The sequence below is a fragment of the Schistocerca piceifrons genome, chromosome 9 (genome assembly GCF_021461385.2).
Source record: "Schistocerca piceifrons isolate TAMUIC-IGC-003096 chromosome 9, iqSchPice1.1, whole genome shotgun sequence".
Taxonomy (NCBI): domain Eukaryota; kingdom Metazoa; phylum Arthropoda; class Insecta; order Orthoptera; family Acrididae; genus Schistocerca; species Schistocerca piceifrons.
The window spans coordinates 150,027,244-150,041,744 of NC_060146.1; the positions used below are offsets into that span (position 1 = coordinate 150,027,244).

General features: G+C 46.6%; 1 protein-coding gene across 1 annotated transcript in view; it reads left to right on the plus strand.

Moving 5' to 3' along the window:
• The first annotated feature begins 907 nt into the window (after positions 1-907).
• The window catches only part of LOC124716776 (PHD finger protein rhinoceros), a 227,976-nt gene continuing 214,382 nt past the window's right edge, over positions 908-14,501 (plus strand). The window contains exons 1-2 of the mRNA XM_047243323.1: positions 908-967; positions 10,759-11,051. Coding sequence (XP_047099279.1) covers positions 944-967; positions 10,759-11,051 — 317 coding nt within the window. The 5' untranslated portion in view covers positions 908-943. The remainder of the gene's footprint in view (positions 968-10,758; positions 11,052-14,501) is intronic.

A 14,501-nucleotide genomic window follows, 5' to 3' on the forward strand; every position in this document is an offset into this window, starting at 1 on the left:
AATGGACGTGGCTTGGGTAGTTGAAACCATTACTCAACTTTGACGTCCTGTGTCGGTGAACCGCGAAGCTCGTAGCGATCGGGCAGCTCCACAGACGCTCCGACACTGCGCTGGGGCTGCCAGCGGCCCCAGCCGACTGCACCGCGCGGAGACATCTCCCCTCGTCCGCAACAGCCGTCCGACTGCCTCCAGACCCCGTAACCGGAAACTATATACACCAAACCAAAGATGGTACACGGGGCGAATATCGATACACATCAGTGCTGCCACACATAGAAGGAAGAAGAACCAGCCGGCCGGTGTGATCGAGCGGTTCTAGGCGCTTCAATCTGGAACCGCGTGACCGCTACGGTCGCAGGTTCGAATCCTGCCTCGGGCATGGATGTGTGTGACGTCCTTAGGTTAGTTAGGTTATAGTAGTTCTACGTTCTAGGGGACTGATGACCTCAGATGCTAAGTCCCATAGTGCTCAGAGCCAAGAAGAATCACGACGTAACCGCTACAAGGGCACGAAACCAAACACAGATAGACAGCGAAGTTCACGAAAACGCATAGCTGGGAGTGAGCACGGCTCAGTGCAGGTGCACTAGTTTCTTTGGCTCTTCAGTGCATGTTCCGTCTACCGTACTGTACGCACCCAGTGGTTGCTACGTTTTCGAGCATTGCAGTTTAGCGGCCAGCAGCGTAGATGCAGGGAATGCCGTGCACACGCAGAGGCGCTATCTGACTGTGTGCTGACAGCAGGTTTTTGCCCTCTCTGGTGGCAGGTGCACCCGGCCAGGAGCAGCGGCGCAGAGTCTGCCAGAAGCAGAGCGACATGCCGGCGGGAGCTGTGGTGGCCAGGGCGGCCGAGGCGTGCAGCTGAGGGCGCGGCGGCTGGGCTGTGCCGGCGGCTGGCAGCTGGGCTGGGCTGGGCTCGCAGCCATGACGTGAGGTGCGGAGCATGGCCCTCACCACCGGCGTACCGGTAAGACCCTAACTCTATACAGATTTCATTTACTATTTGTTGCTATTTTTACTTGTGGTCTGCGGCCTCTAAACGACTGAAAGCGGTGTATCACACTTACAGTATCTGATCAAAAGTGTCTGAATAGCTACTAGTCGACATTAATATGGGGTCTGTCAACGCCAAGCCTTATGTCGACTTGAACGCTGCTGGGGAAGCCTTCAGTGGAGTGTCTGAAAGTCTCTGGAGGAACTGCAGACCGTTTTCCTACCAAGAGCCGCAGCCAGAGCAAGTTGTGGTCCAGAATGAGATTATCACTCTGCAACGGAGTCTGCGCTAATATGAAACTTCCTGGTAGATTAAAACTGTGTGCCGGATCGAGACTCGAACTCGGTACCTTTGCTAGTTCTGCACGGTTCGCAGGAGAGCTTCTGTAAAGTTTGGAAGGTGGGAGACGAGGTACTGGCAGAAGTAAGGCTGTGAGTGGTGCTTGGGTAGCTCAGTTGGTAGAGCACTTTCCCGCGAAAGGCAAAGGTCCCAAATTCGAGTCTCGGTCAAGCACACAGTTTTAATCTGCCAGGAAGTTTCGAAAGTAGTGGTGTTGAACGCTGGGTGTGGAGCGAAGTCGGGAATAGAATTGTCTGCAAACCACAGAGTGCACTAGCAAGCTCATGCTAACAGTCACCGTCTCCGAACCGTTCCTTTATTGTGTGCAGGATACAATACTGTAAAATGTATTCATGTCCTTCCGTATTAACGTTGTGGAAATCACAATGGATTAGCCGAGCGGTCTAAGGCGCTGCAGTCATGAACTGTGCGGCTGATCCCGGCGGTGGTTCGAGTCCTCCCTCGGGCATGGGTGTGTGTGTTTGTCCTTAGGATAATTTAGGTTAAGTAGTGTGTAAGCTTAGGGACTGATGACCTTATCAGTTAACTCCCATAAGATTTCACACACATTTGAACATTTAAACCGCAATAACAAGACCACACCCTAACTGAAGACCTTCCCCTTTTGGTAAAACCACTTACTCCATACTTCACTCTAAGCACTACCTATCAAGGCATTCATCAAACCCAATTCCTTGTATCGGAGTACACAGGGTGCAGCGTGATTCATCACTTGAGAACAGCCGTCTACAGTCACCGCTGCCCCATGGCGTCGCCTCTACACCACCTCCAGTGTCGCTTAGCACTAAGTACAGAAATTTGTGGCCTATGAGTAGCTGTTCGAGCAGTGTACCCCATTCCTCTTCACTCCTTCTGCTGGCTGACTGCCAGCAGCACTCTGCAGCTCACGAGTGATTCCTTCGGTGATTTCATGCGATTTCTTACAACCACGCTCTGCCAGTGCATGTTCACCAGTACATCAGGTCAGTCTGGTTTTGGTTTAGTTGCGGTTCTTTCTTCGCAGTCCACTCCACAGTCACACCACCAATAGTCCACTCGGCCAGCTTTACAAGGGTTGAAATGTTCCTGACGGTTTGTTACTCAGGTGACATCCAATGACTAGTCCACGTTCGAAGTCACAGAGCTTCCCTGAGCTATGCGTTCGGCATTACAAAGGGCTGTCCAGGTACTTCTGACCAGATAGTGTATAACTGTTATTGCTATAGTCCATATTACGTTACAAAATTGTATCCTTTTGTGTAAAAGACCCAGCAGTATTTTAAACCACTATTTAAAAAGAAGGAAAAATCAATGGGAAGAGACTGATCCAGAGATGGAGGAGGAAATTCACAGGGAAGGAGAGAATTACATTGAGAGAAGCAAACAAATGTTAAGAATAACAAAAAGAGGTTACCGGCAATGGAAAGGAGAGGTAAAGAAAGGTTGGTAACATACTGCTAGGCACGCGTGTTAAATGTTCACGATCGTATTATTGTTTTACCTGTATATGATGAAGGGCAAACAACCAGTCGCATTCCACGACTCTGTGTCCGTGGGGCTGCAGCATCGCCGGCACTCGTAAAACGTGGCTCTTTATATTCTAGCAACTGTTCACACTAACTAATACTAACGTGTCTGGCATGTAGATCGTGTAGCGGATGCGCCTACGGTCGTATCGTTAGTCCGACATTGCAGACGTGCGTTCTTCCCCTGTTCTGCTGCAGGGGGACCAACCTGGAATAGCTGGTACTGGCCTGGAACTCAGCAGTCAAAACTCCTCGTACGTACTTGCATACTCCGTACTCTTGGTAAAATATACAAAGTGCAAATCGTGGCTGTATACTCGAATAGAGTCAGACCCTTTTCCACCCCTACCTCGCCAGTAGGTGCCAAATGTGACCAGTCAGCCAAACACCGTGAAGGCCGCGGATTTGTCACCATCTTCTCAACTTCGTCCCTACATATGTCAGCGCCATATATGCTCGACAACCAGTGTTTTTTCAGGAATTTGATTATGTCTGCACATAGTTTGAATGAAACTGGATCAGCATTCCAAACCTACGATTTACAAGCCACGTCCCTTCACAACTTCACCCCCTCGTCCAACTATAGATTGGGGTCTCTACAGTCTGTAGATGCTTGCCGTGATGCGAATGAGACATTCTGCTTTTCACCTTAGCAAATTAAAAAACCATCCCGCCTAGTAGTTTCCTGTTTCCTGGACCGTGGAGACACCAGACTCAACTACCTACAGCAAGAAATTCTTTTGCCGGGATAAATGACTTGTGTAATGAAGGGAACGGGGGAAAAGAACAGACCAATAACAAGCAGTGAATTGAAATTACAACAACTTCATTCTTGATAAAAACAAACAAATGCGAGCAGTCGTGTCACAAAGAACAGAACTTATCCAGCGCGAAATTCTGGGATACATGACGAGCTTCCAACACGCTTTGGGTGAAGCTAAGTGAACATAAAATCTATATAGAATCAAACGATAAACAATGATAACTCGTCTAATTCCTAGAGAGAGTGATAAATGAAAAAGCATAGATCAATCTTCAGAACTGAGAATCATGAGCGAAAGCAATCGCTGACGAAGTAGCCACGAACAATCTACTGCAGAACTTCTTGACTGACGTTGAATGAATCTACACATGGTTGTTTGCGATATGATGGAAGCCAATATATGTATGGTGAAGTGGCAGCAACTATCGCAGTCCCTGCTGCTAGTCAGGAAGTGAAACAGCCTAAAACCAAATGGGGCTGTGACGGCATCTCCCACACCCAAACCTCCAAATGTCGGACACTGAGATCGGTAGCAAACGTTGTGTGTCGATAGAGTGCCAACCAAATTTCAGATTTAGTTCGTACTGTGTACAGTCGTCTAGCAGAACGAGCGTAGACGTTAATCAAAAGTAACACCAGACCTACGGTGCACAGGGAAAGTGTATTTGTGAGCAATCAATGTGAATGGATTCCGTGGGTGAGTTGATAACACGTAAGTTCATTGTATGCAACGCAATTTATTAATTTAATTTTATTTTTTAACTGCATTCTGCGTGGAAGCGTTATATAGGACAACCCGTTTACGACATGTTAAAGGGCTGTTGGGAGTTTACAGCAATGTCCTCTAGGCGGTCTGCTTTCGCTCTGTTTTTTTGAAAGTACTAAATCTACAGACCACAATCAGAACAGAAAAATGAAGAAACAATTGCATCAAACATGCGGACGTAATAATAATAATAACACAGATAATAAAATTAACCAGTAAATAATAAGATTAATATTACTAATTAAGCATTAATTAATAATTAATTATTAATTAAGTTCATAACGTACAAAAATCCTTCTGTGGCATTTCATCATTTCCATCGTTTGAAGATCGTTCTGGCGACGAAATCGAAGATGTTGAATCTAGTCCATTCACTTGGCCGCAAAGGAACTATTCCGCTCCACCTGGTGTGCGCTCGTCGATATCCAATATTTCCTCTTCTGTGACGTTCGACGTATTCCATTGATCAATTACGTCCAGTAATAATGCTTCAGACTTTGCCTCATCTTCAGTTATTTCCGGCGTTGTACGAGGGTCGTTCAGTAAGTAATGCCCCACATTTTTTTCTCAGAACATGCTTATTGGTAAGAGTCAGAATTTGGTGACAATATACATCAACATGTCTTGTCCATGTCCTATTTTTTTCCATCACGTTCTATGGCCTGCGTTGTGGAAGAGCACGTATTCTCCGCTGGTAAAAGCTCTTGTCCTGTAGACGTAGCCATGTTTTCACTGCATGACTGAAACTCTCGTCATCTTCAAAGTATGTTCCCCGTAGGGAACCTTTAAGCGGCCCAAAGAGGTGGAAGTCCGAGGGTGCCAGGTCTGGACTTTAGGGTTAGTATTCATGGAACCCATAGTCAGCACCTCTTTGAATATCCGAGAGTCTCGATCATTGCAGACGCACTTCCAATGCTGACCGAACTCTGTAGAGCCAATTGTCGATTTGCGATGCGCCGGTCGGCACGAATAATGGCATCCGCACGATTCAGCACGTCTGGAGCAGTGGCTGTGGCAGGACGTCCCGAGCGTGGCTGATCACGGAGCTCTGTTTCTGCATTTACTGAGGTTGGGACTTTCTCTACCCATCACCCAACTCTACTCCTATCAACTACAGTATCGCCATATACTGCACACAAACGTCATGGATGGTCACCACGGTTTATTTTTCTACACACAAGAATTCAATAACAGCACGCTGCTTATAATGTGCGTAGTATGTGGACGCCATTTTGACGCTGAACTATAGCTCTGCTATCTTCCAGAACGGTTTGAAACTTCACTGGCGCACAGAACAAACATCAAATGTGAAGCGCCAACAAGGACGTTTGTGTATGTATATTAATGGCCTTTTAAAAATTGCTAAGCATTATTTATTGAACCAACCTCTTATGTACACGACAGTTGCTATGCGACAGTTCAACGAGAATGTCGATAGCGTCCCAGGGAACACGTCGCACAACAGCAGTACCTGTAGCGTGCAAACTGGATACCAACTGCAGACCCATTTGTCTGTGCGTGATTCTAGCCACAACACCCACATGTAATGTATGCGGCACTGCCATCTGGAGTCACTTATTATTAATTATTATTATTATTAATACTTCTGCATATGACATGTAATTGTTTCTTTGTTCTATTGTCCCACTGTTTATGCTCATTCTGTGAAACTACAAATGCACTAGCTGCTTCGTCGCGAGAGGTGTCTGTTCCGTCGCTCATGTTCGACAGAACACCACATCTATCTATACAAATGTACTGTCTATAGGTTCGCTACTTTCAACTAACGAAGCGAAAGCAGACTGCCAAAAGAACATTGCTACAAACACAGAAAAGTGTTTTTACATTTCAGGAAAGTGTTCTCCCATAGAACAGTTTCAGGTGTCAACCATTAAAAAAAATTACTGTCAGTGGGGTAAGACGCCATCCTTGCTAGGACGACCTAACGCGTTATCATGTCACTCACGGAATTCATTCGCATTAATTACTCACAGACCTACTTTTCCTGTGCTGTAGTAACTCTGGTGTTACTTGTAATTGAAGTTTACGCCCGTCATGGAAGAGTGTTAGATTGAAAATTTTGCACTTCACGAGACCACATACGTACGACCTTTATTTACTAGCAGCTCGAACATAGCCTTATTTTTTTGGTTATTGGGTTAGAGAGTGTTGCTTTTGGCGTATTACCACCACGGATCTGATTCTTTACGAGATTACAGACCGACTGCATGCGATTTAGGTCTAGATGAATGGTTCCCAACCTTTCTGAAACCGTTAGCCCCTTTGTCCTCCTCCCCCCTCCCCCCATCCCCGCCCCTTTTGGTCCGAAGCTAGGTATTGCAAGTGTATAGGAAATTATTTGTGCCGATGCCATGCTCACGCATTTTTCTCTACCTGCAACGTTCCACGCTTGCATTATGCAAGACTGGGCCGCCTAGACATAATTACAGAAACCGCAGATTTTCAATCTCTAGTAATCTTAGCAGCTACCCACGCTAAAATAACAGTACCTGGATCCGCTCTAAGTGCACATAAGGCATCCTCTCAGCTGCTGTTGCATTACTCTTGGGTGGACGTGGCCCTGGCGACACAAGGCATCACTCCCTCTTAATCTACTCTGGAGCGTTTAAAAACAGCCTGTTCAATAGAACCTATACAAACAATTACTAGTAAAAGCAGCATTCCCGTAAGTTATTTGGACATTTTACATACCTGGAGAAACAGACTTAACGATGTATTTTTAGTTGTTATAACAAAAAGTGCGTTACATATGCTAAAATAGGTTAAATAACGAAAGCAGATGCAGGAAGCTAAGCTACAGATCAATCCATTGCCACCAGGGCCCGTTCGAGAACGTTTTCCAACACGAACGACGTATTATTTGATGCCACCCCTCAGACATGGGTTGCCATCCTTGGGCTCATGGTAAGATCACTAAAAATCACTGTAGATCTAGTGACTGAGGAAGAAGGTTGTTTTTAGGATTCCGTACACCAATCACTATAAATAGGACCCTTAAGGGATCACTTTGTTGTCTGACTGACTGTCTGTCCGTCCGCCTGTTAAGAGACCTTTCTCTAAGGAACGGGCAGAAATGTTAAGTTGGCATTTATGTGAAATACTGTCTACTATGGTCCCTTGGCCTTCTAAAAAATTTAAATTTCTAAGTCAATGCAGTCAAAAGATACAGCTATCTATGTAATATACACTCCTGGAAATGGAAAAAAGAACACATTGACACCGGTGTGTCAGACCCACCATACTTGCTCCGGACACTGCGAGAGGGCTGTACAAACAATGATCACACGCACGGCACAGCGGACACAGCAGGAACCGCGGTGTTGGCCGTCGAATGGCGCTACCTGCGCAGCATTTGTGCACCGCCGCCGTCAGTGTCAGCCAGTTTGCCGTGGCATACGGAGCTCCATCGCAGTCTTTAACACTGGTAGCATGCCGCGACAGCGTGGACGTGAACCGTATGTGCAGTTGACGGACTTTGAGCGAGGGCGTATAGTGGGCATGCGGGAGGCCGGGTGGATGTACCGCCGAATTGCTCAACACGTGGGGCGTGAGGTCTCCACAGTACATCGATGTTGTCGCCAGTGGTCGGCGGAAGGTGCACGTGCCCGTCGACCTGGGACCGGACCGCAGCGACGCACGGATGCACGCCAAGACCGTAGGATCCTACGCAGTGCCGTAGGGGACCGCACCGCCACTTCCCAGCAAATTAGGGACACTGTTGCTCCTGGGGTATCGGCGAGGACCATTCGCAACCGTCTCCATGAAGCTGGGCTACGGTCCCGCACACCGTTAGGCCGTCTTCCGCTCACGCCCCAGCATCGTGCAGCCCGCCTCCAGTGGTGTCGCGACAGGCGTGAATGGAGGGACGAATGGAGACGTGTCGTCTTCAGCGATGAGAGTCGCTTCTGCCTTGGTGCCAATGATGGTCGTATGCGTGTTTGGCGCCGTGCAGGTGAGCGCCACAATCAGGACTGCATACGACCGAGGCACACAGGGCCAACACCCGGCATCATGGTGTGGGGAGCGATCTCCTACACTGGCCGTACACCACTGGTGATCGTCCAGGGGACACTGAATAGTGCACGGTACATCCAAACCGTCATCGAACCCATCGTTCTACCATTCCTAGACCGGCAAGGGAACTTGGTGTTCCAACAGGACAATGCACGTCCGCATGTATCCCGTGCCACCCAACGTGCTCTAGAAGGTGTAAGTCAACTACCCTGGCCAGCAAGATCTCCGGATCTGTCCCCCATTGAGCATGTTTGGGACTGGATGAAGCGTCGTCTCACGCGGCCTGCACGTCCAGCACGAACGCTGGTCCAATTGAGGCGCCAGGTGGAAATGGCATGGCAAGCCGTTCCACAGGACTACATCCAGCATCTCTACGATCGTCTCCATGGGAGAATAGCAGCCTCCATTGCTGCAAAAGGTGGATATACACTGTACTAGTGCCGACATTGTGCACGCTCTGTTGCCTGTGTCTATGTGCCTGTGGTTCTGTCAGTGTGATCATGTGATGTATCTGACCCCAGGAATGTGTCAATGAAGTTTCCCCTTACTGGGACAATGAATTCACGGTGTTCGTATTTCAATTTCCAGGAGTGTATTATACTCGGAGACTCACTCATGCAAGCCTGTAGAATACGTATACATGAGATATATACATGACTAGCTAAGAAACCCGGCCTTGGGCGGGTCAGAATATGTGGCTTGGGACAAAGTATGAGAACCATTCGAGGTATGAAATGCACCAGACGTGTATCTCATTAAAGTTATTATGCATTCAGTTATTTGCTTAGTAAGGTTGCTTGGTCGCGGTGCGTGGCAATTTGGTGGAAAAAGTCTGCTTAATATAGAGCAATAAATTCTTTTAGGTAAAATTAAACAATACATGGCATACGAACTTTACAGTATATGTGAAAATATTTTTATAGTTTCATTCACGATGCTGTCTAGTGGTGAAGGAGTCCTCAACGTGTTTCATCCATACTGTGGTAGGTGGAAGTGGGTGATTGTTGTTGGCAGATATCTCAACATAATTCGCGATGTGGAGCACTTAATTCCCCTAGAAAAAACTATGGTCTCTATTACTTTTGACCTCTATCGTATTAGCCAATACACACTTTTATAGAGTGTTCACCCTATTCTATCCTTACTGGCGTTAACATTACGTTACGCGGACACATTTAACGGCAGGTAACATCACGGCATCAATGCTATTTTAGTAATACTGTCTTGACTTAAATGGTATTTAAATGAAGCTCGGAAGGGATGGAAGTTACGTTATTTCGTTAGAAATTAGCTAAGTGATGGACGTAAACGCGTTAAATTACAATTTTTGTACCCTGCGTCGGGCATGGATGTGTGTGATGTCCTTAGGTTAGTTAGGTTTAACTAGTTCTAAGTTCTAGGGGACTAATGACCTCAGATGTTAAGTCCCATAGTGCTCAGAGCCCTTTGAACTATTTTGAATCTGTTCATGGTTCGTCAAGTATAACTGACAAAAACTTGCTGAAATGAAAAACTGATCTATTTGATATTATACATCGTTATAGAAGTCCGAATGACGAAACCGCGCAAGCATCGTATTATGTCAGACGAATGAAAGAATAAACGCATTTTCACGTGTACCGTCAATTTCATAACTCGAAGAGTGTATAGCTTTTCCTAAGAGTATTTATTGCACCATATTTCGCGGATTTTTGCTCGTCACACTCACCCAATGCCACCAACGGCGACCAAACTCCCTTACTAACAGCATGAGTGGCATTGGATGGTCATGGAGGAAAGTCTGTCAGTGGGTACGCACACAAGCCTTTTATATGTAAATGTAGAGCAAGACCGTTCAGAGCGCGAGTCTTACTGGCTCTTGTCCAGGATTTTAGTTTAATAGTGGTACTTTTTAATTCTGCAATTTACGAATTGTTTTACGTTACTTCGGAAAAAATGGGATGGAAAAAGAAAAAAATATCGCGTAGTTTCAGATTGACGTGCAAAACAGGAAACACAGTTGAACTGCTAATATTATGAAAAGGATAGATTACTACGCACTATATAGCGGAGATAGTGAGTCACAAACAGGCACATCAAAAAGACTGCCGGACACGTAAACTATCGGCGAGAAATCCTTCTTCCAAATTAGGTAACATAGACACACACATTCATGCAAATGCAGCTCACACATACGTGACCACTGTCCCTGGCTGCCGAGACCAGACCGATGGAAGAGTCAGTCTTGGTGGTGGGGATAAGCAGGAGTCTGGGAGGGGGGAGGGGGTGAGGGGGAAGGCGAACTGTCTCGTTGCGCTGAACACCGGTGTGCGGTGTGCGGTGTGTGGTGTTGCAGCAGGTGAACGCCAAGCGCGCCACGTACCGTCAGCGGCGGATGGGCCCTGCGCCCTTCGCCTCGCTGGAGGACCTCAGCGACGACCAGGACAGCCCGCCGCCCAGCGGGGGCGGAGGAGGCGGCAGCGGGGGCGGCAGTGGGGGCGGCAAGCTGCCGGGCATCCGCGAGGATCCGCAGCCGTCGTCGTCGCTGCACACGCCGTCCACGCCGCGCATCGACATCTCGCGCGCCAGCTCCAGCTCGCACCACGACTCCAACAACAGCTCGCCGGAGAGGGAGCTCTTCGCAGGTCAGTAGCCGGGGACTCTGCTGCCAACTGACGGTGGCGATAGGCGACAGGAGGACGACATCGGCTATTCTGACGCTTCCTGAAGATCCACTTACCGGAATGAATGAAGTAAGATGTAGGGTTCAGTGTCCTAGTGACCACGAGGTCATTAGAGAAGCAGCTCATGCTCAGAGTAGGGGAGGATGGGGAAGGAAATCAGTCATTCCCTCTAAAAAGAAACCATCCCAGCATTTTCCTAAGGCGATTTAGGGAAATCAACGAAAACTTAAGTCTCGATGGGTTTATGAACTGTCGTCCTCCCAAATGCGAGTCCACTGTGCCTCGGCCGCCCCATTGCATCTACCAAAATTATATACAGTGTAGGATATAGAGGGAGATAGGAGCTTCCTGCCTCTCTCCTGTTCTGTAAGCCTTTATACCACTGACAACTGTATCTCCTGGCGTCAGGACGACGTGTGTCCATGAGACGCTTGTTAATATCCCAAGGGCGACCTACACAGTCCAGTCACTGTAATGTGACCACCACGTATGTTCGGTATCAACATGCTATAACCACTCACAGACCGAAGGTGACAGCACTAGCAGCGAAGCGTGTCAGGGGGATGCAAGAAACAGTGCAGTCGTTGTTGTAATGCAGAAACAGACCACTTTTCTTCACGTCCAGAAGAGCGCAATGATTGGCTTTCGCGCCAAGAGTGGAAGCATTTCCGAAATGGCTGAGTTTATAATGAGTTTGTGTGGCGTCATGGTTAAAATATATCATGTGAGGCAAACTGGCGGTATCCAAAACTGGCCCTGAGACTACTGTAGTACATCGCGAGACACAGATGATGGAGGTGAACGACAACTGCGGAGATGTATATGGGCAAATAGACGTCCAACGAGCAACTGACCACGCAGATGAATCAAAGGGCAATTAACAGTGACTGCACGACAACTGTTCATCGAATGTTCCTCTACATGGGCCTCCACAGCAGTTGCCTGGTTCATGCACCCATGCTGACTCCTGTCCAGTGGCGACGAAAGCAGGAATTTGCACGCCAGTACCGCAAGTGGGTGAGCAATGAATGGCGACAGTTGGTCTTTCCAGATGAGTCACGTTTTATGTATGCTCCATCAGACAGACGCCCATTGGTGTGATTGGCCCTGAAATAATCATGTAAGGGTCCAAGCCGAAGGAGGGAGGGCTACGCTAAGGCGAACATTTTCGTGGCGCTCCCTGGGCTATCTCGTTATTCTCGAAGGCATCATTCTGGAAAGCACAATGGATCAACACAAATCTTCATCTGTTCTTGGGGACTATGTCCAACCCGACATGCAGTTTGTTTTTTCTCGGCACAGTGGCATCTACCAGCAGCCAAAGCAACATGTCACACAGCTCACAGTGTACGTGCATGATTTGAAGAGCATAAGCATGAGTTTACCATACTCCCATAGCCACCAAACTCCCCAGATTGAAACCCAGTCGTCAATCTGTGGGAACACCTCGATCGGGCTGTTGGCGCCATGGATTCTCAACTGACAAACCTGGTGTGTCTGAACATGGCACTGGGATCAACATGGCACATCCCAGTCAGTACCTTCCAGAAAACTCATCGACTCTCTTCCTGCACGTGCGTTCTCCAAAAGGTAGTTGTTCAGGTTTTTGACAGGTGCTCACATTAATGCGACTGGACTACAATCATGGCAGGCTATTCCAGCTCGAGTGCGCACCCGCGCACAGCCAGGCAACTGCGGATAGTGTTGGGCAGGCCTAGGCAAACAGTTGTGAGCATCCACAAAAATTTTTCTAGAGGGTCACAATACCCTAAAATGAGCTTGTTTCTCTCGCTTGTTCGGGCGGAGAAATATAATGCTCCCTAGCTATCAGACAATGGATCATTGTCCGAATTTTCGTAGCCAAATGGGTAATGGACAAAGGCAGTCTCGAGTTCTTGGACGTGTGGTTTAGTTTTGTAAAAATAGATTTATTTGCTTGAAAGTAATCAGGGTAAGTAACAACGAAACTTGGAAAAAACGGCCAAGTGTTTTGTGAAATGTTTTGTACAAAAGACGGAAAGAAATTAGTTTAGAGAAACATTTGATGCGCCTTTGAATGACGATGGAAATCATGTACAGCACATGAGGTGTCGACAGAGATTTTAAAGTTCAGTCTTTAGCTTGGAAACCCACAATTTTAAAGAGTATCAGGTGGATTATGTGGACAGTCTGTTGCTGTGTCGCGTTTCCACATTTCTACATTTCTACCTTCAGATTCTCAATCGGCTCCTCATTTGCTGTACATGGTTTCGAGCGTCAGTCAAAGCCGCGTCCAATGTTCCTCTGATCCATTTCATTTCTTTCTCCCAGACAAGTCATTTCACAAAAGAAATGACCGTTTTTTCCTCAATTTTTTTCTTATTTAAAAGAATTGATTAGTGTCCAGACACTATAATACTGTCTCACTACAATCATTGATATAGTACCAATATTTGCTAAACGAGAGGCTTTGTGCAATGACTGGAAATCACTTTTTAAAGTGTACGAGATTTCTGTAATGGATGAAAACTTCAGAGTCCAGAGCGGGAGAGATGCCCCTCATGCCTCCCCCCCTTCCCGTCTCACCACCACCTCCGTGTGGATGCTAATGTGAATTGCTGACCCATGGACAGCCAGACAACGGGACGGTCGTACTGCCTGTCATCAAAGCGTTTCTTTGACTTAGCAGCGTCAGATTTCATCATCACACGTATGCAGTATTGAACCTACTGCCTATGTTTTGATTACTGTTCTCTTGTTCTTTTATTTCACACTATATAATCTTCTTTTCGTTTGAGGTGGTTGACTCTTTTATTCCTTGTTCGTATTGAATCTATGCCTGCACATTTTCATAAACATTGAAGTAATGCCAAAAGTTTTTGGTAACATTGGGATGCTTATTAGCAGACAGTGTAGTAGAGTTTTTTGTTTATTTTATTCATCTGTTTAGATATTTGTTACCTTTAATTTAAGCACAGGCTGCTTTCACTCTTACTAAAATTATTGTCATCAACAGTAATTTTTTTTTCTATGTACCGGCAACTAATGGTACAAAGTGCACTATTACAGCCAACAAAGTACTTCAGAATGAATTTTCACTCTGCAGGTAAGTGTGAGTTGATTTGAAACTGTCTGGCAAATTAAAATTTTATCCGACACTAGGATTCGAGCCCGTGATCTATCTCCTTACGCGGGCAAGGTCCCATGTTCGAATCTTGATGTGACACACAGTTTGAACCCTCGCAATAGCAAGTAGATGGGGTACTTAATGCCCACCTTTTGAAAATATTGTAATCTAATGAGTTACTTTATATTTTAAAACTTTGACAAAAATATTTATTGTTTTTCATGTATTCCTCTACCAGATTCCATACATTTTTAAATTTTTCAATTAAACCCAAATCAAAAGTTTATGTCTCCATAGCAGATGTCACCT